General features: G+C 53.3%; 2 protein-coding genes across 2 annotated transcripts in view; one reads left to right on the plus strand and one right to left on the minus strand.

The window, feature by feature from the left end:
* LOC139673814 (zinc finger protein 850-like) overlaps nucleotides 1-26,851 on the plus strand; it is a 701,437-nt gene that overhangs the window by 655,092 nt on the left and 19,494 nt on the right. The window lies entirely within an intron of this gene.
* LOC139674219 (olfactory receptor 14A16-like) lies at nucleotides 20,706-21,674 on the minus strand. Its single transcript, XM_071560408.1, has one exon. The coding sequence runs from the start codon at nucleotides 21,672-21,674 to the stop codon at nucleotides 20,706-20,708; it is 969 nt and encodes a 322-aa protein (XP_071416509.1).

Genomic DNA, 26,851 nt, shown 5'->3' on the forward strand with positions numbered 1-26,851 from the left:
GCTGCACCATCCCAGGGACATCCCAGCAGGGTTCCCTTCTAGGGTGAAAGGTTTGAACTCTGGCTCTGCCACCCAGGCTGCCCCAAACTGTCCTGCAGAGCAGGGTCCTGCACCCCAGGGTGCTGTGCCAGGGCAGGAGCTCTGCCACCTGCCAGGGGCAGCTCTCATCTGGTCTGGGGAGCTCCCTCAGTGCTGGGAGAGAGGCTGTGAGTGGAAAGAGCAAACCCTGGCAGGGCAGGGCAGGGCAGGGCAGGGTAGGGCAGGGCAGGGCAGGTTTGTTCAGCTATCAAGTGAGAGTTTCATAGGTGAGGACTGCTTACAGAACCAGAGCACTCAGGGATATTTTCCAGGGGATACTTCAAGGAGAAGGTGAAAGGAGGGATTTCTATGAAGCTCTCAAGGCACATGCCTGGTGGTTTATTTTGCAGAGGGAACTGTGAGGAGCTGCACAGGGGCTGAGAACTACCTGGTATTGTTGCTGTCTGGGAGGTGGCAGAGCTGGCTCAGGGCGAGGCTGCCCTGATTGACCAGTGCACTCTGCCCTGGCTTCTCCCAGCAGTATTTCCTTGTTTCTCAAGTTGCCCGTGTTACTGGAATTGTTTCCTTGTTCTCTCAGTCAGGTTCACTGGGGATGGGAGTTCAAGCTACAGAGTCAATCACTGATCCTGTGATTCCTCACAGGCAGGTGGGTCCCTGGAAATGAGACATTCCAATTTTCCTCTGACCTGTGGGGCTTTGGCCAGGGAAGTCTTTGGTCCTGGAGAATGAGGTGTGTTTCCCAGAATCAAACCCCATTGTCAGGACACTTGGCTCTTTTCTGAGATGTCCTTCCAAGCTGGGAGCTGCCCTCAAGAATGCAAATCATCTTCATAGCACAATTGTGTTATCTGAAATCCCCAGTGCAGAGGGGCAGAGATGCTGTGCCCATCCCAGGAAATGCTGTTGAGTTGGTGAGATGAGCCATGTGTGTCCCTGAGACCTTGAGCCAGGCTGAGACATTGAGTGGTCTGTGATGGAACTCTCTGCTCTCAACAGTGTCTGGTGGAATTTCAGACAAAAATGGGAGTGTGATCACTCTCTGTCTGAGGAAGGCCCAAGTCCAGGGCAGCTGGAAGAAGGCAGAGGGACAGAGCAACTCCCCTCACCCTGCACTAAGCCACAGACCTGGTCCTGTTCAGGAAGCCCTGCTCTGCTCTTCCTCCGGGTAGTACAAATACTGAGGGGTTCTGCCATCCAGGAAAACTCCACAGGGAAGATGAGGGGAGTCAATAACAAAACACTCAAACCTCTGAAACTGTCTTCTGGAATCCTGAAATCTTCTCAAAACTGGGAGTGCAGATGCCCATGAGATTTTCTGCTTCAGGAGCAGTTTCATCTGACACAGCTGAACACCAGGATGGGCCCTGCCCCCACCATGGCCATGACCCCACTGGAGCAGAGCAGGGCTGACCCTCACAGCCAGTGGGCAGAGGGGCTGCTCCTCATGGGAAATGTAGTGAGCAACAAGCTGGGCTCCAGCCATGGATATGAAGCAAAGTTTCCTGAAAAAGGAAAAGTGGGGAGTGTGAGCAGAAGGGAAAGGGGTATTGGGATATTGCTGTGATTATTCTCAGAAATATCTCATCTGATTTGTCACTGTTATTTCCTCCTTGGACAGTGCCCCACCTCCAGAAGCAACAAATGTCCAACAGCAGCTCCATCAGCCAGTTTCTCCTCCTGCCATTGGCAGACACGCGGCAGCTGCAGCTCCTGCACTTGTGGCTCTTCCTGGGCATCTCCCTGGCTGGCCTCCTGGGCAACGGCCTCATCATCAGCGCCGTAGCCTGCGACCACCACCTGCACACCCCCATGCACTTCTTCCTGCTCAACCTGTCCCTCACAGACCTGGGCACCATCTGCACCATTGTCCCCAAAGCCATGCACAACTCCCTCTGGGACACCACAACCATCTCCTACATGGGATGTGCTGCACATCTCTTTTTCTTTGTCTTCTTCATGTCAGTAGAATTTTATCTTCTCACCATCATGTGCTACGACCGCTACGTTGCCATCTGCAAACCCCTGCACTACGGGACCCTCCTGGGCAGCAGAGCTTGTGCCCACATGGCAGCAGCTGCCTGGGCCAGTGGCTTTCTCTACTCTCTGCTGCACACAGCTAATACATTTTCCCTGCCCCTGTGCCAGGGCAATGCTCTGGGCCAGTTCTTCTGTGAAATCCCCCAGATCCTCAAGCTCTCCTGCTCACACTCCTACCTCAGGGAAGTTGGGCTTCTTGTGGTTAGTGCCTGTTTAGCTTTTGGTTGTTTCATTTTCATAGTTTTCTCCTATGTGCAGATCTTCAGGGCTGTGCTGAGGATCCCCTCTGAGCAGGGACGGCACAAAGCCTTTTCCACGTGCCTCCCTCACCTGGCCGGGGTCTCCCTGTTTGTCAGCACTGGCACATTTTCCTACCTGAAGCCTGACTCTATCTCCTCCCCATCCCTGGATTTGGCCCTGTCAGTTCTGCACTCGGTGGTGCCTCCAGTACTGAACCCCCTCATCTACAGCCTGAGGAACCAGGAGCTCAAGGATGCCCTGAGGAAAATGATGACTGGATGCTTTCCAACAGCAAGAACCTGCCAGTTTTCATCTGCACAGTGTTCACAAGAAAACTCATGACAGGCTCAGTTTGCCTTCCCAGGTTTTCGTTGGTGGTCAGTGGGTTCTTTTTGTCATAATATTGTACTTGATTAAATTATTTTATTCATCCTCTCACCTAATTAAATTTTTATTTTCATTAATTTTACTCTTTTAAATCTGTACTTGATTAATTGTGCTATCTCTATTTTTAAACAAACTCTCCTGCAATAGCCCTGCCTAGCTGGTTAGGGGTTTTCATTTGAGACTTTCAGGCACCTACTGGGCAGTTCCATGTGTGCAGAGAAGGGCAAAGAGTCCCAGCACAGCAGCACTGCCAGGGAGCACCAGCACTGGGCCTTTGCTGACCTGCTCTCTTTCCACTTGTACACTCTCCTGCAGAGCCCCTGGGCTGGACTAAGGCCTTGCTCCTCTGCCAGCTGGGACACAGACCTGCTGCATGTCCATCCTGGGCTCACAGGCAGGGACAGGCCATGGGCACTGCTGGGACACAGCTGGGCTCCACAACAGCAGCTCCATCAGGAAAGGGCTTCTCCTTAGCTCAGGACATGCAGTCTTAGGGCTTTTTGCAAAATCACTCTCAAGAACATGCCAAGGGATAGACTCTATAGAGGCTCCTTGTTTGGCTTGTTCTCCAGGGCCTCATTCAGATGAGATCAGGGTTCCACTGTGGCCTTCAAGGGACTCAGGTCTGTTTCAGGTTTTGCTTGTTGGTGATCAGTGAGCTTGGAGATGGCAAGTCATCATTTCTAAACTCTCATTGCTATAGAGAATGTGACAGAGCTGGCTGCAGGTGAATGTTTAAGTGAAACAAGTTGGGAGCTGCCAGGAGAACACAGGGGACCTACAGGGACAGTGTTTGTCAGTGATCAGCAATAAATGGAGGTCTGTGAGCACAGACCTGTCCAGGGTCATGTCACCCAGAGATTATACTCTAAATCTTTCTGTGAACCAGCAAACAGAGCCCTGTAACTGCAGGGGCTACAGCAGGCACAGGGAAACAGATCCAGTGACTGTTCTGTGCTACCCTCAGTGAACACACTACTGCTACCCATGACAACAACAGCAGTAAGAAAATGAACTCCACATGAGGTGCACAACACCATTGCTCCATTGCTCACCACTCTGTGCCCAATGCCCAGCCCAGCCCAGACACAGATCAGCCCTTCCTGACCAACCCCCCATTAACACCCAGAGCACAGCCCTGCATCAAAGGGAACATCCCTTGGGCCAGTTGGGCTCAGCTGTCCTGGCCCTGCTCCCTCCCACCCCTGTGACCCTGAGGAGATCATTGGAGGTCAAGATTGCACAAACCTCTCACAGATTCCAAGTCAAAACCCAAACCCAAAGCACCTTGAATAACCTGCAGCCTCTGAAGCTTTAAGGATCCCCCAAAGGGCCATTCCTGACAAAGCCTCCACAGGGACTCATCCCAGCAGATCCTTGGAGGCCACGACTGCAGGGAGGCAAAGGCTCTGGGCAGCAGCTCAGGTGCTGAGCAAAGCCTGGCTTGGCTGGAGGCAGGAGAAAGGCCCAGCCCTGACCCCCAGCCCGGGGAAGGCACATCCTGTCCCTCACACCTTGCTCAGGGCTCTGCTGGGGGCACTGGCATGGGGGGTGATGCTGAGAGCAGGACAAGGGGTGACAGTGCCCAGCCTTCCTGGGGCTGTGCCAGGAGGCCACGAGGCCCCAGAGCCTCAGCACAGCAGGTCTGCTCACAGCCCTTGGTGGCACACATGATGCTGTGTCGGAGGGGACAAGGAATTGGGATCTGTTGCACTTCTGGCCCAGTCACTTGATGTCCCTCTGTGAAGGAACAAACCACCTCTCGGAGGTGGGTGACAAACCAGTGCTGGGAATGGTCATTGGGAGGGGCTGGTCTGTGATGAGTGTCCCAGGATTCTTTTGTTCCCATGAGCCTCTGAAGTGCCTCAATGGGCTCCTTGATTCCGGGACATTCTGCAGTGCCCTTGGTCCCTTCTGGCTTACAAAGTTTGTGCCATGTCACAATGTCCCTTTGGTTCCATGAGGTTCTGTGGTGTCACAATGGCCCTTTGGTTCCAGGAGGTTCTGTGGTGTCACATTGTCCCCTTTGGTACCAGGAGGTTCTGTGGTGTCACAATGGCCCTTTGGTTCCAGGAGGTTCTGTGGTGTCACAATGTCCCCTTTGGTTCCAGGAGCTTCCACACTGTCCTTGCTGGAACACACCTGGTTGGATGTTGCCCCACCTGCAGAGCTGCCTCCAGCTCTGGGGTCCCAGCACAGCAAGGACATGGAGCTGTTGGAGCGAGTCCAGAGGAGACCACCAAGATGATCAGAGGGATGGAGCAGCTCTGCCATGAGGGAAGGCTGAGAGAATTGGGCGTTGGGGTGACCTAATTGTGCCCTTCTAGTGCCTGAAAGGAGCCAACATGCAAGATGGAGAGAGACCGTTTACAAGGGCCTGGAGTGACAGGAGAAGGGGCAATGGCTTCACAGTGATAGAAGGAATGGTTAGATGAGATATTAGGAAGAAAATCTTTACTGGGAAAGTGCTGGGGCCCTGGCAGTGGTTCCTCAGAGAAGTTCTGGCTGCCCCTTCCCTGGAAGTTGCTCAAGGCCAGGTTGGATGATCAACCTGGTCTAGTGGAAGGTGTCCCTGCTCATGGCCGGGAATTGGAATTAGATGATCTTTAAGGTCCTTTCCAACCCAAACCATTCTATGATTCTGTGACTGGTTGGTGATGTGGTGGGCAGGGCAATCTTGGGCACAAAGAACATGAATTAATGGAATTTCCAATTCTGAGTGAAGGAAGGAAGGGGCAGCAGAACTGACAGCTTGGACTGATAGCAGGGAGACTTTGCGCTGTTGAAGAGATTGATTGAAGGAGTGTCTTGGGGGTCTGTCCTGAAGCAAAAAGCATTCTCATGGCCAGGCTTTGTGAACAAAGATTTGGGAAGGGCACTACCCACGCTTGCTGCAAGCTGCTGGTGGCTAAAAAGGCCGATACGGGATAGGCACGTCCGGTCACAAAAGGCACAGGGGAACGTCTCCTTTGGCCATATTGGCAAGGAACGGTTCTGTCTGCGTTGTCTTTTCTCCTCCAGACTGACTGTGCTGCGTTCCCAAAGGAAGCAGCAGCGTTGTGAATGGTGTGTCTCCATGAATCCTGATTGGAGGCCACAGTGGACCATTGGGGCAGGCAATATGGCCAAGGCTGAGCTGTTGTTTCAGGCAGTCCTTGTATCTCCTCTTCGGGGCTCCTCTCTTGCGGCAGCCGGTGGCGAGTTCTCCATAGAGCACAATCTTCGGGAGGCAGTGGGTGATCCTCCATCCTGGAGACGTGCCCTGCCCAGCACAGCTGCGTTCTCAGCAGCATGGCCTCCATACTGATGACCCCTGCCTGTTCAGAACAGACACATTGGTCACGTCATCAGATCAGTGGATGTTTAGGATTGAACGGAGGCAGCGCTGATGGAAGCGTTCGAGGAGCCGCAGGTGGTGGCGGTAGATGACCCAGGATTCAGACCCACAGAAAAGAGCAGACAGTACAATGGCTCTGTAGACACTGATCTTTGTACTTTTCTTCAGGTGTTTATTGGACCAGACTCTTTTATGAAGTTTTCAGAAGGCTCTGTAAGCCATTGCTGGCCGGTTGTCTGTCTCTGTCAATCTTACTGTCCGAGGAAATGATGCTTCCCAGGTAGGGGAACTGCTGGACTGACTTAAGCTCTGATTCACAAGAGAAGCGTAGGGAACAGAACAAAGGACTCCATGGAACTTTCATCGACCTCACCAAAGCTTTTGACACTGTGGGCAGAAAAGGCCTGTGACAGATCTTGGAACATTGCTGCTTCTTGCTGACGGTGCCGCCCTTGTTGCTCATACAGAAGCAGCTCTGCAGCGCTTCACATCCTGCTTTGCAGAGGCTGCTGAGCTTTTGGGGCTGGAAGGCAGTTTGAAGAATACAAGCTGCACCTCAGGAAGTCTTCCATCATCCCCACATCACCATAGGCAAATCAGAGCTTAACTCAGTCCAGCAGTTTGTTTTCTCTATTGCAAAATTTAACCCCAGAACTGCTCCAGTAACCCTCTGTGTGAGCATGTCCTGCAGCACTGTGTATTCCTCCTGCAAATCCCCTGGGAGGGAAGTTCTTTGTGATTATTCCATGTCTATTTAGTGGCACACAAACTGCCCACCTTTGTGGCTCTTAGGGCTTAGTTATGTTATTACAAGCCAGTAATAGAGCATAGGATGAACTTGTGTAAAGCAAAGAAACATCAGGGGTGGCCAGTCTTGACTTCCCAAACCTCCTCTTTCCCACCTGTGTCCATCCCTCAAACAGAGATGGGGCTTTTCCCAAGGGCTTGGCTCCAGGCTCCAGCACTGGGACCAGTATGAGGCCAGGCAGGTTTGGGGCTGGGTTTATACTTTTTATGTCCCCACATTTCCCACTCTGGTGCTGGCACAGAGTTCAAGCCCAATTCTCACCAGTTCACCCCTGGTGCTTCTGATGGCCAGTGAAGCTTCCAGGGCCTTGCACCTTTCCTGGCTTGTGGTCCAGTTGCCCTCAGCCTCCGAAAAGTAACAGCATTTTCCTTGGAAACCAGGCCACCTTTCTGGGCACACACAGCAGAATTCCAGTTGAGGGAAATGGCGTCTCCAAGGAATGAAATAGAGAAAGCTGAGGGAGACACATGGGCAGCCCTAAAAAGCAGGAAAATTGGATTAATTTATTGAGGTTTTTCCTTGCAGCTGCAAGAGAGAAACGAGAGTGATATTCTTGTGATGGAGTGAGGAGCAGATGCCTGGGCCACAGTTTAGGGCAAAAAGGGAGTCACCCCAAAGGGTGCTTTGCCTGGGGAGCCTGCCTTGATGCTGGGAAAATCCTGGGATCCTCCCATCCCCTAAAATGGAGGTGCCTGGCCCGGATCCTCCCCACGGGGTGCCTGGGTAGGACTCACCAGTCAGGGCCACAGCCAGGCTGAAGCTGAGGCTTCCCAGGAACACACTCAGAGGGAGGAGAACACGCACCGGGTGGGATGTTTACCAGTCTGAACCTGGGGAAGGGAAGAGCAGAACAAGGCTGGGCTGGGTCCTCTCCCCTCTGCTTTGGCCTCCCTTGCTGGATCCTCAGTCCATCCTGAGTCCCACCCAGGACAGGGACCCTCTTGTGACTCAGGAGGGCAAGAGAGCTGAGGCAAGTCCTTCACAGGCACCAAGGTGTGTCTGAGGACCTGGAGATGGATCTTCAGCCTCCTGAGGTGACCACAGCCTGGAATTTGAGTGCTCCACACCAACCCCAGGGCTCCATCCCCATCCCACTGGTGCTTCCCAAGAGAGAGATGCTCTTCCCAACCCCTGCCCTCCCTCACAGCGTTGGTTTTCCCAACATTGCCCCATCTGGACGGTTCCTCCGGATCACTGCAGGGGTTCAACGCTTCCTCTTGGCCTGAACACTTTGTCTCCTGGGTTTCTTTTCCCTTTGTGGCAGAGAAGCCTCAGAGCCCAGGGCTGGCGTTCCCGGCCCCTGCAGGTGAATCCTCTGGGGCGCCTGTGCCAAGGCAGAGGCTGAGGAGACCTGCAGGCAGCCGAGCCCCCGCGTGTGCCACATCCCATGGAGCCAGCACAGCCTGGCTGGGGCTCTGCAGCCCCTGGGCTGGAGGGGCAAGAGGCACCTCGGGAAGCCCTGGCAGGGCAGGGTTTGTCCTGAGCTGAACAGGCATTGTCGGGAGGAGGTGGCAGAAAGGACAGAGGGAGGGGAAAAGGCAGGGGAGGGAAAGAGAGGGGAGGGAGAAAGATTGAAAGGATCAAGAGGCAAAAAAGACAAATAGAGAAGAGAAAAAGACAAGTTTAAATACATATATAAGTCACTGTCTGCTCACAGTTCAAAGGGAGCTGAAGTGTTTGCGAGGGCACAGGAGCCTGTTCAGGGACAGGAGCTGCTTTTTCCAAGAGGAAGGAAACGCCTGGAAGGATCAGAGCAGAGTTTGTGCTTTGACACTCCTTTCCCAGAACCTGCAGGAGGGAGAGCTGAGCCTGAAATAACAAGTGTTCTCTTGAGCTTTAATGTCTCGTAGCTGCCTGCAAGCTTGTTTAGCTTTGTTTGCCAAGATGCAGAAATGGTAAAAAGCTTTGCCAGTTGGTGCTGGATTTGTGAAGCAGCCCCGGGCCAGCTCTGCAGTAACAAAGAATCGATGTCTGTCCCGAGCGTGTCACTCTCGGCCTGTCACACCCGGGAAGGAACGCGATGTTTGTGGCCACCCCCGAGGCACAAACTCGCTCTGAGCCCGCCGGGGGGTCCGCGGGAAGGAGCGGGCGGTGAGCCGCTCCCTGTGCGGGGTCTGGGGAGGGGACACGGGGGGATACGGCGGAGACACAGGGGGACATGGCCCCTGGGGAGGGGACATGGGGGACTCGGGGGGACACAGCCCCTAGGGAGGGGACACGGGGGGACACTGGGGCCGAGCCCCCCAAGTCCCGCTCCTGCCCCCCCACCTGCAGCGAGCCCCGAGCCCCAGCAGGGCTGCAGCCCCCAAACCAGCTGGAACCTGGGGGTGGGAGGGCAGCCCTGAAGCCAGGCTTGCTATAGTGGGATTTGCTTAGAGCGACTTAGAAGGGTTTGTTTGTAAGGAACTGGCCCGAATCCTGGTAAAAGACAAATGTTTTCTGTTTTTTATCAAAGATAAGCAGGAGACAGGAATTTCTGAACAAACAACAGTAAAACGATAAAACAAATTTTTTTTGACCATACAGAGTTTTAGATAAAGAAAACCTTGAAAGAGTTTAGTCCTGCATTTGTAAAAAATAAATCAAAACACCTCTGTTCCAGAGGCTGCAACCAGCAAACAATGTCTAGTTAGAAAAGAAATGCATAGACACAAGACATTCAGTGTTTTAACCATTTGCCTAAGCCCTAAAAATGTGTGTCTTACGTGATTCACAAGATGTTTGTGTAGCTTGGAAGGATGTGCAGTGATTGATGTCACTCAGATGGATCTGCACCACGGAATGTCCGGTGTCCTCACTGAAATTCCCCTCCTAAACCGGCCCAAATTTGACTCCTGGGGAGCTGCATCGTGTCAGACACAGCCCCTGAGCCTGCCCACGGTGTCAATAAAGGCACTTTGGCTCACAGTGCGGCCCTGGGTGGGTTGCTGTGACTCAGCCCCACAAACCAGGGCTGTGCCCTCGGGCGCTCGGAGCTGCACCAGGGGGATAAAGGCCCCCCGGCCCCCCCGGTGCCCCCAGCAGTGGCTGTGCCCCCCAGAGCGGGGCTGTGTCCCCCAGAGTGGGGCTGTGTCCCAGACCCCACAGCCCATCCCGGGCTTGGGGCTGAGCGCGGAGCAGGCGCTGAGCTGCTGGATCTGTCTCGGGGATCAGAGGGACAAGGGGGTGTCACACCAGTGGCACAAACAAGAGATGAGTGGTGTGTGTCAGTCCCTCCCCCTCGCTCTGTCCCTCCCCACTGCAGCCTTTCTGCCAAAGCCCTGAGGATGCTGTGCCAGGCCCTCCATCCCACGGCCCGGGATAAGGGAGATTCCAGCCCCTCCTGGGCTTTCCTGCACTGAAAGAGCCGCACCGGGGGGGTCTCTGCTGCCCCACGTCACCCAAAGAGCTGCCCCCAGGGCCGCAGTTTGGGGCAGGACTGAGGGCTCAGGGACTGCCAGAGCAGATCTGAGCTGGGAGGGAAGCACAGACAGAGACTCACATGTGGGAGTATCCCAATAGAAACGAATTATCCCAAAATATCCCTGAATTCATTCCACAGTAACTCTGATCCCTCCCCCAATATAGGAATTCTCCCAGAATAACTGAAACCTCCTGGAATACCTGATTTTTCCCCAAATACTCCAAAAATACCCAAGGTCTCCCAGATATTTCTGAATTATTCTAAAATACCCCTGAACTCCCCCCAAATCTCTCAAACAACTCTCAATCCTCCAGAAATACATCAAATCTCACCAGATACTTCTCAATTAGCTGCACCCCCTTAAACTGCCACTAAACATGCAAAGACCCCCCAAACACACTCAGAGCCCACCAAAGTCCCCACCAAACCCCCTTCTGGGGGGACCTTTCAGGGCACTGGTGGTGCTGGGACCCTCCTGGCTGTGGGTGAGGAGTTCTTGGATGAGCAGGGTGGGGGGTGGGACAAGGGGATGGTGGGAAAGGTCTGAGGGGAACGGGATAAAAGGGGTGGTTGGATTCCCACAGTGAGCGGGAGGGGAGTGGGACCCCTCTGAAAACAGAGGGGGCTGGAAACTGAGGACTGGGGACAATGGGAAAAGGGATGGGAGAGGTCAGAAAAGTGGGAAAAAAGGGAGGGTTGGACCCCCAAAACTGATCAGGAGGTGGATGGGCACTGGAGGGATGAGTTGTAAGGGGTGGGAGAAGAGGGAAAGTGTGAGCTGTGACCCCCAAACTGACCTTGGGGGGGGCTGGGGATGGAGGGGACAATGGGAAAGGGGAGGAATAGGCAGAAGGGTGGAAAATGGGGATTGGGCTGACAGGATGGACAGTCCCATGGGGGTCTTTGGGCAGAAGGGGGATTGGAAAAGGGGGCTCTGGGGTGGCTCCCTGAGCTCCCAACCTGTGTGGGGTGCTGGGGCTGCTGGAGGGCGGGGGGGCACCCTGGGGCAGGGGGGAAAATGGAAGGCTTAGGGTTTATTTATTATTACAAGTGATCAGATAAAAGATGTCAATCAAAATCATTTACTACAAAATATAAATGCTAAACCTACCAGCAGTATAGTGTGAGACAGGCCAGTGCACCATCCTAGAGCAACTGATGAAGCAATTCTACTAAAGCTATCACAAAAGAAAGAATTATTAAGTAGAGATCAATGGAACTCACCCAGCCCAAGGGACCTGGGGAGATCTCTGCTCTCAGCCTCAAGGAGTGACCTTGGTGGGGGTTCCCACCCTAAGGGAGGAATCTCCACACACACACCCCAAAAAGGGATATGTTGGAAAAACCTGCCCCTGTGAAAGGGGATTGGATCTTTAGAGTATAAAGCGATTGACTGACAGGCATTTGACTCCTGGGGTTGCCTCACCCATCAGGATGTTAATCTGGGGTTGAAACCAGAGTGGAGTCCCCTCAGCCAACCACTGATACATTTGCAAACAGGGCATTGTTTGCTTGGACATTCCAATGAGGGATGTCCTGCCACAGGCCTAAAGCCATCAAATCCCCTCATCCCAAAGGATTTTCAAGGTCAGCTCTGTGTCCTGATGGATGTTCCTCCCACTCTGTTCACCCAGGTGCCTACAGGGAACCAGGAGGATGAGGAGACCACCAGCCAGGCGTTTTCCCAATGTGAGTCACCAGGAATGTTGGTCACCAAGACTCTACCCAAAGTGGGTTCCCAGGTCTTTACCCAACATGGGTCACCAGGTCTGTGCTCAATGTGGGTCACTGTGGATCATTCAACATTGGTACTCCAATGGGTGATGGAGCTGGAGCAGCAGACGAAGCTCTTCCCGCAGTTGGGGCACTCTGATGGCTTTCCTTATTGGTGGGTTCGTTGGTGTTGGATCAAGTTAGAGCTGTCAGTGAAGCTCTTCCCACACTCGCCACACCTGTAGGGCCTCTCCCCAGTGTGGATGCGCCGGTGGGTGACGAGGTGGGAGTTTTGTTTGAATCTCTTTCTGCAGTGGGTGCAGCAGAAGGGCCTCTCCTCTGTGTGTGTGCGCTGATGTGAGAAGAGTTGTGAGCTGGTCCTAAAATTCTTTCCGCACTCGGAACACTTGTAGGGCTGTTCCCCAGTGTGGATCCTCTGATGGCAGATCAGCTCAGAGCTGCAGCTGCAGCCCTTCCCACATTCCCCACATGTGTAGGCCCATTCCCCACTGTGGATCATTTGGTGGCGGATCAGGTGGGAGCTGAAGCTGAAGCTCTTCCCACATTCTAAGCACTTGTAGCGTTTCTCCCTTGAGTGAAGTCGCTGCTCCATCACTGGGTCAGAGCACCTGCTCAAGCTACAGCCACCTTCGGGGCACTGGGTTGGATTTTCCTCCTCAGAGCACCCAGGTCTAGTTTTGGAGATTCTCCTTCTGGCAGATATCCGTGGATTTTCCTCCCCACTCACTTCCTGCACCCTGGAGCTGTTCAAAACAGCCTCTGCCAGCAGGTTCTGACAGGGGGATTTGTCCTCCGTGCTCTCCGTGCTCAGCTCGGGGCCTGGGGCAGGAAGGAACAAGGACAGGCAGGGCATTTGCCTCCGGCCCACAGGGAAGGCCAAGGACATCCCCCCAAACCCGGCCCCGGCAGGACGGCGTCGGCAGCGGGGTTGTCCTGCAGCCGGGGCCATGCTGGGCTGGAAGATGCAGCACAAGATAGGGGGAAAGAAGCACTGACTTCCTCCTCACCTGCCTGGGGGTCCCGGGGCATCTTCCTCCTCCTCCCAGCCTCCTCCTCCATCCTGACAAGCTTTGGGAAGGAGAAATCATGTTTTCTGGGGAAAAATATGGTGTGAGTGCCTTGGGTTGGGGGTTCCTCCTCCCAAAGACCATCTCTAGAACTCACTGAGCTTCCTGTGTCCAGAAAAATCTCCAAAATTCCAAGATTCAGCCGAGAAAACACTGAAAGGAACTCCTCCTCTCTGGCCTCTCCATTTTGGGGTTCTGGGGGTACCCCCTGTCCTGGCTGCTGGGGTTCTCCTGTCTGTTCAGTGTCCTCCCTCTCCAGGCTGCCGGGGCTCCAGAAACCCCTGCCCGGCCATTCTCAGGTTTCCTGTCCCCACACCCCTTAATTCTGTGACTCCAGGAACACCCTGACCCCCCTTTCCCACCCATCCCACATTCCCTTTTCCTTTAACCTGCCATCCCCTGGACTCCCCTTTTAGGGGCACAGGGACCCCCTGGACCCACCAACTCCCTCTCCCCACCCCAGTCCTGCCTGTCCTTCACCTTGGCACACTCCTGATCGCCCACTCCCCGGCACTGGGATCCCCCTGCACCCCCTTATCCTGCACCAATACTCCCCTGCATACCCTTTCCTGGCCATTCCACCTCTTCCAGGTCCCACACCTCCTGTGCTGTTTTTGTATTTTTCACTCTGGGACCCCTGGAACTCCCACTCCTGAATTTCCCAGACCACAGACTCCCCCTTCCCTTTTTGGAACACTGGGGGACCCTTTCAATCCCTTTCTCTGGACACTCTGGATCTCCCGACCCCATGATTCCCCTTTCCCCGACCCCTGGACCCCCCTTTCCTGGACACAGATTCCCCTGGACTCCCCATTTCCCTTCTCCAAGCTGCTACATCCCCCCTTCCTTGGATCTGTGGCCCCCTGAAAACTCCCTTCCCCACTCTGTGTCCCCCCTGCACAACAAAAGATTCAGCCCCAAAAAAGCCTCCCAGAAGTTCCCCCTCTCTGGTCTCTCCACTTTGGGCTTTGGGGGGTCTCCCCTAATGGGCTTGCTGGGGGTCCTACAGGTATTGGGGGTCCCCCCTCTCCAGGCTCCCTGTTTTACTGTCCCAGGGGGGTCTCTGAGCACCCCGAGCAGAGACTCAGGGCAGAAGCCGCCCCTGGGACCCTCGGCATTCCCTGGAGGGGTTTGGAGGGCCCTGGAGTTGTTTTGGGAGGTCTGCGAGGGAGTTTTAGGGGGATCCTGGGATAGTTGGGGTAGGTCTAGAAGCGGTTTGGGGGACCTGGTGTGGTTTGGAGGGACTGGGAGAAAGAATAGGGGGGGTCCTGAAGAGGTTTAGGAGGGTCTGGGTGGGGGTCTGGGAGGAGGTTGAGAGAGTTTGGGCAGGTGTGGGTGCCCTAGAAGGGGGTTTGGTGAGTCCTGCGATGGTTTCGGGGGTCTGAGAGCTGAATTTAGGTGAGTATGGGGGCATTTTAGGGGTCCTGGGCAGTTTAGACGGTCTGGGAGAGGTTTGGGGGGTCTGGGAGGGGTTTAGGAGATCTCTGGGATGTTTGGGGCGGCCCGGGGTGTTTCAGGGGCTCCGCAGAGTTCAGGACGGGATTTGGGGCATCCTGGGGGTCCGGGGTAGTTTGGGGGGTCCCAGGCGGTGGGTTAGGGGGGTCTCAGGGGTATTTTCGGGGGGGATTTGGGGCGTTCTGAGGCGCATCCCGGGGTGGGGGGAGGGGCTTACCCGGCTCCTTCACCGTCACGGCCAACACGGCCCCGGGGGGGTCCCGGGGGGTCTGTGGGGGTAGGTGGGCCGTGAGGGACCCCCAAAACCCGCCCCGAGTCCCCGAATGCCCCCGAAATGCTTTCAAATTTTCAGAAATTAGCCAAACTCGCCGCCATTGCTCAACTCTCCAGCAGTGCCGTCCAGTCCCGCCCTCCGTCTGCGCCGCCTCTGATTGGGATGCAGCGGGCGGTGGCGGTTCATGGAGTCCAGCACTACATCTCCCGTCAAGCACCGCGCTCCCGCTCTGGCCAATAACAGGCGGGACTACAACTCCCGCCCTCCCCGCGCCCAATCGGGTCGGTCCCACCCCCGTTGCAGCCACCCAAGTGTCCCCCGGACCCCAAACTGCCGCAGAAGGGCCCCAGGACCCCCAAGTGCTCCCCCAATACCCACTCAGGACTCCCAAATCACCTCTCCGGACCCCCAAGTGACCCTCAAGTTCATCCAGGACTTACAAGTGACCCCTAAAATCCTCTTTGGACCCCCAGATTCCGTTGTCGGACACTCGAGTGACCCCCAGGGGTCCCCTCGGACACCCAAGTTCTTTCCCAGTGCCCCAAAAATGCCCCTCAGGCCCCAATGGGACCCCCAAGTGCCCCCCAAGTGCCTTCCAGGCCCCCAAATCCACCCCAACCTCCCCAAAGCCCCCCAGCCCCCCCTTCCCATGGGCCCTTTCCCGGGATTTGGGGCTCCAAAGGGACACTTGGGGGTCGGGGGGATTTGGGGGCACTTGGGGGGCTGGTGAGTTGGGGAAGGGATTTTGTGTGGAATTGAGGGTTATTCAGAGTGGAATTTAGTGGATTTGGGGTGAAATTAGGAGAGGTTGGTGAAAGGAATTTGGGATGTAATTAAATAATCCTTATGTGAAATTAAGGGGATTTCTGTGGAACCTTCAGGATTTGGGATGAATTACTTGGGATTGTAAGAGGGATTAAGGTATTTTTGAGTGGAGGTCAGAGATTTGGGATGGGATTAGGGATATGTTGGGTAAAAATAAGGAAATTTTGCATGTAGTTAAGAAGATTTGAGGTGGAAATAAAGAGAATTGAGAAATTTTAGGTGAAATTCAAGTAATTTTTGGTGAAATATATGGGATTGGGGAGGTTATAGATGGAATTAAGGGAACTCTGGCCAAAAATAATGGAGATCTTCAGGAAAATTAAGTGGATTTGGGGGTAAATGAGAGGAGTTTTATGTGGAATTAATAGAATTTTGGGTGGAAGACACGGGAGATTTGGGGCAAAATCAGCAGGACTTTGATGGGTTTATAGAGATATGAGCTGGAATTAAAGCAACTTGGAGTAGAACCATTGTGGTATGAGGTGAAAATCAGGGTATCTTTCGGTGGAATTAAAGGAATTTTGAGGGTAATTATGGGATTTTGAGTGGAATCCTGGGGATTTGGGGTAAAACTGGGGGGATTTGAGGTGAAAGTCCGAGGAGTGTGTTTGTTTTCAATGGTGAAACATATGAGTTTCAGATTGCTGCAAAAATAGAGGAAAAATCCCTCTTGCCTGTGTTCAGCCAGTTCTCAGAGCAAAGCAGGCCCCAGTTGACTGATGAGAGACATGATGGGGCTGGGGAGGTGTGGAGCAAGGTTGTCCACACTGTCAGACCTCAAGGGATCGCTCTCCAATTAGTCCAAACCTTTTCAGGAGGGAACCTTGGTCAACATCAATCAGAGAATGCTGCAATCACCTCTTCTCTAAAAAGAACAGCAATTATCCATATCATTTAAAATAGAAATGCACATTTGTTAGAAGCTCTTTGAAACCTTCCTTCAAAACTGTATTAGGGAAATTACTTAATTAACTCTCCTTGATTAGAGGACAAACTCAGAAAGAGCCATGATCTGTTAGGTCTTGCTTTATCTTAACAAGCCCCGTGGTGCATTTGGTGCTGAGCCCTTGAACCTCAGGTACTGAGAGGAGATTGCACAAACCTTTCCACCAGTCAAAGTCAGAAGAAAATCACAACGTATCTCAAAGCACTAATGGGTCCCACTGAGGGCCATTCCCAATACAGGCTCTTCACTGACTGGTAGGAGGAGATAATTGGAAGCCTTGATTGAACAAACCTCTCATAGACTCAGTTTCAAAAGGAAAGCAAAAGTACCTTAATAAATATTGAGTCCTTTGAAGCCCTAACAAGCCTCACTGTGGGCTATTACTGTCAAAGCCTCTCAGGGGTCTAAATAAAGCAGATCATTGCAGGCCGTGATTTCACAAACCTCTCACAGACTGGGTGTCAAAAAGAAATACTTCAGTAAGCTTTGAGTAGCTTGAAGCATTATCGAGCCCCACTGAGTGTTGATACTGACTAAGACTCTCAAGGGACTCAATACAGCTGATAATTGGAGGCCTTAATTGAACAAACCTCTCACAGACTCCAAACCAAAAGGAAAACTCAAAGTACTTTGAAAAACCTGCAGTCTCTTGGAGTTTTAAGGAGCCCCCAAGGGCCACTCCTGAAGAATCCTCCCCAGGGACTCGTTCCAGCAGACCCTTGGAGGCCACGACTGCAGGGAGGCAAAGGCTCTGGGCAGCAGCTCAGGTGCTGAGCAAAGCCTGGCTTGGCTGGAGGCAGCAGAAAGGCCCAGCCCTGACCCCCAGCCTGGGGAAGGCACATCCTGTCCCTCACACCTTGTTCAGGGCTCTGCTGGGGACACTGGCATGGGGGGTGATGCTGAGAGCAGGACAAGGGGTGACAGTGCCCAGCCTTCCTGGGGCTGTGCCAGGAGGCCACGAGGCCCCAGAGCCTCAGCACAGCAGGTCTGCTCACAACCCTTGGTGGCACAGACGATGCTGTACCTGAGGGGACAAAGACTTGGGATCTCTTACACTTCTGGCCCAGTCACTTGATGTCCTTCTGTGAAGGAACAAATCACCTCACAGAGGTGGGTGACAAACCAGTGCTGGGAATGGTCATTGGGAGGGGCTGGTCTGTGATGAGTGTCCTGGAGCACCTTGAGCAGAGTGTCCAGAAAACAAGGCCAGTCTGGGCCAGACACAATGTGGGGCTTTTCCCATTTGTCCCCTCCTAAACTCACCTCAGTCTCTAACACAGACAACTCCTGCCATCCCCCTGCCACTCCAGAGATCCAGAGGGTTCTGCACTCCTGTGCCCTGATGCCATCAGTGTGCACTGGGCACCAGTGTCTACTAAAGCTTTACACCTCTGTGGATCTGCTGTGCCAGGCCATCGAATCCACACAGTGCAGTGTGCCTGGTCATCCCTTTCCTCCTCCTGGACAAAGGCAGGGACCCTCTACTCCTGTTCCTGGCCAGAGTATTCACTGTCTGACCTCTGTGATACCAGACCAGAAGTCCCATCACCAGGATCAAAAGAGTTGATTTTAGTCCTTTTATGCCTGGGAGATCCCTGATTGCCTTCTTGTGTCCCTGCAGCAACTCCATGGACATCCTTCTTGGCTGACCCCTTCTCCACAGCTCTCTTCCCTCTCAGTTCACCTCCATGGGCTCCCAGCTCAAAGGTGGGTTCACCATCCCACTTCCTCATGTCTCCCTCTGGCCATGCAGAAAGAACCAGAGATCACCACATGGCCTGTGCTTGGGGCTCCCTTTCCCTCTGGCTGGGGCAGGAGAGGACTGATCTCCTGGGCTGTCCCTGAGAGCTGAGCTGCTGGGCCATGGGGATGAGGAAGTGCCCAGAGTTTCTACTACATTTCAGAGACAGGAGGATGCCATCTCCTGGTGTATCCATTTGGGGGGAATACAATGCCATCAGGCTGTTGGAACGTGACCCAGGAGTGCTTTGAACCTTCTCATGCCCACTGTGCAAGGAACATCCTCTGAGTCTTCAGGGGTGTTTTCACTTTTTAGGTCACTATAGATGATTTCCAGTGCAGGTAATTCCCTGAAGTACTGGATACCTTTGTTTCCAGAGCTTCACTTTCCTGGGGAGTTCACAACATCTTCCTGAAATGGATCTCTTGACCTCACGCTTGAGAAGAGTCATCTCCAGAGACTGTAAATTTCTCCTTCTTTTACAATTCCTCTTTCAATTTCCTAATCTCTAGCAAAGGAATCTCAGCTTTTGGCCTTCATGACCTTGCAACTGCTGACTCTCAGCCCCACTATCCCAGCATGGAAGCAGCCAAATGGAAATCCACTCACCTGGCTGGCAGCTGGAATCTTTTCACAAGTTTGAAAGTTTTGTTGAGTTCAGGGACCAGGTAACTTTGGTTTCCTGTTTTCATTTGTGTCACTCCTTTCAATTTCTTTGTTGAAAGACTGGCTTCTTGATCTGCCCCGTCCCCTCCTGATTCTCTTTCTCTTGTCCTGCCCTCAGCATCCTCCCCCATGCCAATGCCCCCAGCAGAGCCCTGAGCAAGGTGTGAGGGATAGGATGTGCCTTCCCCGGGCTGGGGGTCAGGGCTGGGCCTTTCTGCTGCCTCCAGCCAAGCCAGGCTTTGCTCAGCACCTGAGCTGCTGCCCAGAGCCTTTGCCTCCCTGCAGTCGTGGCCTCCAAGGGTCTGCTGGGATGAGTCCCTGGGGAGGCTTTGTCAGGAATGGCCCTTTGGTGGGGCTTGTTAATGCTCCAAGGGACTCCATTTTTTCAGGTGCTTTGGGTTTTCCTTCCCACACTGAGTGTCTGAGAGGTTTGTTCAATCATGGCCTCCAATGATCTCCTCAGGGTCACAGGACTGGGAGGGAGCAGGGCCAGGACAGCTGAGCCCAACTGGCCCAAGGGATGTTCCCTTTGATGCAGGGCTGTCCTCAGGGTGTTAATGGGGAGTTGGTCAGGAAGGGCTGATCTGTGTCTGGGCTGGGCTGGGCATTGGGCACTGAGTGATGGGCATTGGGGCAATGGTGTTGTGCTCCACATGAGCTTCTTCTGGGGTTTATTGTTATAGTTCCAGCTTTTATTACTGCTATTGTTGTCATGGGTAGCAGTAGTGTGTTCACTGAGGGTAACGCAGAACACTCACCAGATCATTTTCCCTGTTTCCTGCTGTAGCCCCTGCAGTTACAGGGCTCTGTTTGCTGGTTCACAACCAGATTTAGAGTTTTATCTGTGAGTGTCAAGACCCTGGACAGGTCTGTGCTCACAGACCTCCATTTATTGCTGATCCCTGGCACGCAGTGGGCCTGCAGGTCCCCTGTGTTCTCCTGGCAGCTCCCAACTTGGTTCACTTAAACATTCACCTCAAACCAGCTCTGTCACCTTCTCTAAAGCCACTGAGAGGTTAAAAATGATGACTTGCCATCTCCAGGCTCACTGGCCATGAACAAGCAGTACTTGAAGCAGATCTGAGTCTGTTGAAGACCTCACTGGAACCCTGATCTCATCACAATGGGCCCCTGGAGAACAAGCAAACAAGGAGCCTCTACAGAGTCTATCCCTTGGCATGTTCTTGAGAGTGACTTTGCAAAAAGCCCTAAGACTGCATGTCCTGAGCTAAGGAGAAGCCCTTTCCTGATGGAGCTGCTGTTGTGGAGCTCAGCTGTGTCCCAGCAGTGCGCATGGCCTGTCCCTGCCTGTGAGCCCAGGATGGACATGCAGCAGGTCTGTGTCCCAGCTGGCAGAGGACAAAGGCCTTAGTCCAGCCCAGGGGCTCTGCAGGAGAGTGTACAAGTGGAAAGAGAGCAGGTCAGCAAAGGCCCAGTGCTGGTGCTCCCTGGCAGTGCTGCTGTGCTGGGACTCTTTGCCCTTCTCTGCACACATGGAACTGCCCAGTAGGTGCCTGAAAGTCTCAAAGGAAAAAGATCAGATAATCAAGGCTACTGCAAAAGAATTTATTTTGTTTAAATATAAAGATAGCACAATTACTAAAAGATTTAAATATTCAAATTAATGAACTAGAATTCAAATGAGAGGATGAATAAAATAATTTAATCAAGCACAACATTATGACAAAAAGAACCCTCTGACCATGAAGAAAAACCTGGGAAGGCAAACTGAGCCTGTCATGAGTTTTATTGTGAACACTGTACAGAAGAAAACTGGCAGGTTCTTGCTGCTGAAAAACATCCAGTCATCATTTTCCTCAGGGCATCCTTGAGCTCCTGGTTCCTCAGGCTGTAGATGAGGGGGTTCAGTGTTGGAGGAATCACCGAGTACAGAACTGACAATGCCAGGTCCAGAGATGGGGAGGAGATAGTGGGAGGCTTAAGGTAGGCAAAAAATGATGTGCTGACGAACAGGGAGACCACGGCCAGGTGAGGGAGGCACGTGGAAAAGGCTTTGTGCCGTCCCTGCTCAGAGGGGATCCTCAGCACAGCCCTGAAGATCTGCACATAGGAGAAAACTATGAAAATGAAACAGCCAAAAGTTAAACAGATACTAACCACAAGAAGCCCAAGTTCCCTGAGGTAGGAGTGTGAGCAGGAGAGCTTGAGGATGTGGGGGATTTCACAGAAGAACTGGCCCAGAGCATTGCCCTTGCACAGGGGCAGGGAAAATGTATTAGCTGTGTGCAGCAGAGCATTGAGAAAGCCACTGGCCCAGGCAGCTGCTGCCATGTGGGCACAAGCTCTGCTGCCCAGGAGGGTCCCATAGTGCAGGGGTTTGCAGATGGCAACGTAGCGGTCGTAGCACATGAGGGTGAGGAGATAAAATTCTGCTGAAATGAAAAAGGAAAAGAAGAAAACCTGTGCAGCACATCCCATGTAGGAGATGGTTGTGGTGTCCCAGAGGGAGTTGTGCATGGCTTTGGGGACAGTGGTGCAGATGGTGCCCAGGTCTGTGAGGGACAGGTTGAGCAGGAAGAAGTGCATGGGGGTGTGCAGGTGGTGGTCACAGGCTACGGCGCTGATGATGAGGCCGTTGCCCAGGAGGGCAGCCAGGGAGATGCCCAGGAAGAGCCACAAGTGCAGGAGCTGCAGCTGCCGCGTGTCTGCCAATGGCAGGAGGAGGAACTGGCTGATGGAGCTGCTGTTGGACATCTGTTCCCTCAGGGTATGGTTATCTGTGGAGAATGAAAAAGCAGAACTGAGTTAGGCCAGACGTCATCAGCAAAACATATTGCCTGTGTCATGGCAACTCTACATTCAGGGTCTTTTTTTCTTAAGAAACCCTCTCTGCATCCCCCTCTCCTGAGCTCTGGTCTATTCTGCCTGATGGGGACATTGGGAGCAGGGACCAGGTGATGGGCTCCCGAGAAGTCTTTGCTCTGCAAAGAGGGGGAACTTGAAATGCAGAGTGATCTCAAATTAAATGGACTTGGAATTCATCAAAGAGCTGTTCAAATTTTGTCCAAATTTAGAATTGATTTTAAGGAATTCTTTGTATTTGTTGATCTAATTGCACCCACTACATTTAGCAGCTGTTGTGGATGTTTGAAATCACTGAAATTTCTACTGCACTGCAGGTCAAGTCATGTGGGTCCTGAGGGTCAAAGGAAGGCTCCCTTAGGGCAGAGAGAAGAGCTGCTCTGCCTATCAGAGCTGTTCTCAGTTGCCCTGGGCTGACAGCTTGGAGCTGGATGAGCATCATGCTGGACTGTTCTCCTAAAACAAAACTGCACACTGCTGAGAGCAGAGGAGTCCAGGAATCCAGGGTCAAAGAGCAGAATGACAGACTCCTCACGTCTTTCATCCCTCTGCTCCCAAATTGAGACTCAGAGCAATCCTTGCAGTTGCCAATCAGCCTTTCCATGGATTTAGCACAGAGGTGTTTTTGCATGGGGATCAAGGGCAGCACTTTGGGGACCTATGCCCTTCTAGAGTGCACCCTGCAGCCCTGCAGGACACCCAGGGAAGCAGCTGAATGTCCAAAAGTTGCCTGGAGGGCACTTGGGTGCTTTGCTCCCACAGACATATTCCTCCCACAGGTCCAAAAGGGTTTGTGTCTGAACAGGAATCTGCCACCCCCAACCGCCCTATATGGGCTCAGAAAAGCCAATGGTGAGAACAAGGACAGCACAGACAACAGGGGATGGCAGTGAAATGCCACAATGGCCCTGCCAAGGGAGGAGGGACACACAGAGATAGATGGAAATCAGAGGCTTATCCTTCCCTGGGCTGTGGCTGCTGCAGGGCAATGCACACCTGAGCCCCCACGGGCCTGCGGGCAGAGGCTCTGCTTAGGCTGGGAAAGGAGCCCAGGGAGGAGTTGGTCAGGGGAAGGTGTCTGTGCCACAGGGCCAGCAGGGAGGTGCCCACATGCCCCTCCCCAGCATTTGTGGCAGCAGCTCCCTCTCCCTCCCTGCCTGTCTGTGCTGTGAGGAGCTGTTCCTGCCAGCAGCCACCTCCCTGTGCCCAGCTCAGCTCCCTCCAGTGCTCACACAGCCCATGCCCACCCCACTGCCCAGGGGCAGCTCTGCCTGTGCAGGGGCTGCAGAGCAGATCCCAGACAAGCTGAGGTGTCTGGGGAGGGGAAGGTGTTCTGAGTGGATGTGCTTCCTGAAAAGTGCCCTTGGACATGGCAGGAGGTCAGCTGAAGGTGAGAGAAGCCCAGAGCCATTGTAGCTGAAGGACCCTGCCCTGCTCTGCTCAGCCCTGCCCTGCTCATCCCTGCCCTGCCATGAGGGGGTCACTCCTTCCACCCACACCTTCTCCCTGCAGGGCCCTGGGAAGCTCCTTGACCAGGCTGAGCTGTCCCTGGCAGGCAGCAGAGCCCCTGCCCCAGCACACAGAGCCCTGGGCTGCAGGACCCTGCTCTGCAAGACAGCCCTGGGCACCCCTGGCTGCACCCCCACCCTGACACCCAACAGCCATCCCTGGGACAAGGGAACCTTCTTGCCCAGTGCCTCTGATGCTCCACACCAGGAAATCCAGGAGAGCCATCCTGGCAGGTCTTCTCAGTGGTAACATTTGGAAGTTTAAGAGACCCTTCCAGAAACTTACCTGCACTGCTCTGCAGCCAGAGACTTACCCTGGCAAAGGGCTGTGAAGATTCTTCTTCTGAAGAGCTCTCACCTGTCCTCCAACCCCAGGATATCTAAACCTCTTTCTCACTTCCCTTGTGTCTCTACTGCCTGCAGGTCTTGCCCTGTTCTGCCATATGGCCACCTCCTCTCCACTGAAGGTACTGTGGGAGTCCTTCTGAAAGATCCTGGAAGCTGTGGGATGTGCCAGCTTTAGGAGATCCTTGCAGGAAGGGAAGATTATCTCTCCTATAGCCAGAGAATTCTTCATTCAAATACTGTGGAGGTTTCTCCTTTAATGAGATCTCAGTCCCCTCTCAGCCCAGGCTGCCTCTCATCTCTGTCCCTTCTCTGCTGTGCCCTCGGTGTGTGCAGGCAGTGCCCTGAGCCCTGCTGGACTGTGCACAGGAGCTGCTCCTGGGCAGAGCTGTCTCTCTGCAGCGCTGCCCGCTTGCCAGGAGCTCCCTGTGTGCCAGGAGCCCGGCCCAGCTCAGCAGCACAGCAACAGCCCAGGGCATTTAATGGCCCTCTGGGGGGTTTGGTGCTGAGTCCCTGAACATCAGATCATGAGGAAAGGTGCAGGAACCTCATGAGAAGCCAAAGTCAGAATCAAACTGTAAAGTTTCTTGTAGTGCTAATGGGTCCCACGGAGGAATCCAACTGAGAAAACATCTCCAGTATCTCGTAAAACCAGAAAACTGGAGACAGTGATGACAGGTCACAGAATCACAGAACCGTCAGGGTTGGAATAGACCTTCAAGATCCTCTTGTCCAACTCTGAATGAAAACCACCATAATCACCCCTAAACCACATCCCAGAGTGTTACATCCAGATGCCATGTGAACACTCCCAGAGACACCACCACTTCACTGCGCTACTTATTCAAGTACACTCAGTGAAAAAAAAAAATTAATATCTAATCTAAACTTCAACTGACGCAATTAAGGGTCATTTCCTCTCATCTGGTCACTTTAGACTTGATAGAACAGAACAAATCCAACCTCATCAAAACCTCCATTTGGGTCTTTGTAGATAGCAATGGGGTCCTCTCTGAGCCTCTTCTCCCCCAGACTCCAGAACACCACTTCCTTTAGCCATTCCTCATGACACATTATTTCCAGACTCTTCCCAAGCTCCATTCACTTCTCTGGACACACTCCAGGCCCTCAATGTTCTTTTTGCAGTGAGGGGCCCAGAACTGGTCACATGACTTGAGGTGGGACCTCACCAGTGACCAGTGCAGATGGACAATCAGTGTCCTGGTCCTGCTGGCCCCACTATTTGCCATACAGGTCAGGATGCCTTTGGCCTTTGCACCCACCTGGGCACACTCTGATTCATATTCAGCTGCTCTCCAGCAGCACCCCCAAGTCCCTTCCTGCTGAGCAGCTCTCAAAACACTCTGTCCACAGCCTGGAGGATTACATGGGGTTGTTGGGACCCAAGGGCAGGACCTGACACTTGGTCTTATGGATCCAGCCTGTCCAAATCCCTCTGCAGAGCCTTCCTGCCCTCCAGCACATCCACAATTACACCCACCTTGGTGTTGTCCACAAACTTACTGAGGGTGCCCTCGATCCCCTTGTCCAAATCATCAATAACAGGACCAGCCCCAACACTGAGCCCTGGGGAATCCCACTAGTGACCAGCCCCACCTGGATTTAGTTCCATTCCCCACCACTCTCTGGGCCATCAGACAGTTTTTCACCCAGCAAACAGTTCCCTCATCCCAGCCATGAGCAGCCAGTTTCTGCAGGAGATGCTGTGGGAGGTGGTGCCAAAGGCTGTACTGAATTCCAGAGAGACACATCCACAGCCTTTCCCTCATCACCTGAGTGGGTCATTTTGTCATAGAAAGGGATCAGGTTGGTCAGCCAGGACCTGCCTTTCCCAAAACCACACTGACTGGGCCTGATCCCCTGGTTTTCTTGTTTGTGCTGTGTGATGGCACTCAGGATGATTTATTTCCTCCATGGACTTCTCTGGACCCACGCTAAAACTGACAGGCCTGAAGTTGGCTGAAACCCCCATCCAACCCTTCTCATAAATGGGCATCACAGTTGCTGATTTCTTGTCAGCTGGGACTACTCCAGTTCACCAGAACTGCTGGGCAATGAGTGAAAGTGGCTTGGCAAGCTCTTTTTCCAGCTCTCTCAGTACCCTCAGGTGCATCTCATGTGGGCAAGGGACTTGTGGGGTTCTCATTGACACAGCAGGTCACTGACCAATTCTCCCTAGGTTATGGGGGCTTCACTCAGCTCCCCATCACCACCTTCCAGCCCTGGGATCTGGGTATCCTGAGGAAAACTGCATTTGGTGTTAAAAGACTGACGCAAAGAAGTCATTAATTCCCTCAGCCATTTCCTCCTGCCCTGACCCTGCGCTGCCTCTGCATCCAGCAAAGGATGGAGACTCTCCTGAGCCCTCCTGTTGCTGCCCATGGATTCAGAGACACATTTTTTGCTGTCTTTAACTGCAGTGGCCAAATTCAGTTCCAGTTTGTCTTTGGCCCTTCACATTTTCCCCCTCCATAACTTCACCATATCCTTGTAGTTCCCCCAAGATTTCTGCCCCTCTTTCGAGAGGTGACACACTCTCTTTTTCCTTTTGAGTTTTAGCCCATGTTCTCTGTTTAACCAGGCCATAATTTTTGCCCCTGACTTGTCTCAGGCCACGTGGGCACAGGTCCTGGAACTTTGAGATTTCCTTCTTAAAACACCTGCAGCCTGGCCAAAGTCTGTCAGCTGTCAGTCCAAGGTGTCAGTTCTGTTGGTTCCCCTCCCTTCACCCACAATGGAAATCCCCATTATTTCATGGTCTCTGTGCCCAAGACAGCCCTGACCACCACATCACCCACCAGCCACAGAATCACAGAATGCTTTGGGTCATGAGGGACCTTAAAGAACTTCTCGTTCCAAGCCCAGGGGCAGGAACAACTTTCACTAGACCAGGTTGCTCAGAGCCACATTCTGCTTGGCCTTGAACGACTTCCAAGGATGGAGCAGCCAGAACTTCTCTGAGAAACATGTGCCAAAGCCTCACCACCCTCACTATAAAGAATTTCATACCAATATCTCATCTAACCCTTCCCTCTATCAGTGTGAAGCCATTTCCCCCTTGTCCTGTCACTCCATGCCCTTGTAAATACTCTCTCTGCATCTTTCTTCTTCGCTGCCTTCAAGTCCTGGAAGGTCACAATTAGGTCACCCCAAGGCCTTCGCCTCTCCAGGCTCAACAATTCCAATTCTCTCAGC

Source organism: Pithys albifrons, chromosome 7, assembly GCF_047495875.1.
Source record: "Pithys albifrons albifrons isolate INPA30051 chromosome 7, PitAlb_v1, whole genome shotgun sequence".
NCBI lineage: Eukaryota > Metazoa > Chordata > Aves > Passeriformes > Thamnophilidae > Pithys > Pithys albifrons.

What these genes read in the sequence shown, in the direction of transcription:
- LOC139674219 (XM_071560408.1), bottom strand. Translation starts at nt 21,674, where the DNA reads ATGTCCAACAGCAGCTCCATCAGCCAGTTCCTCCTCCTGCCATTGGCA.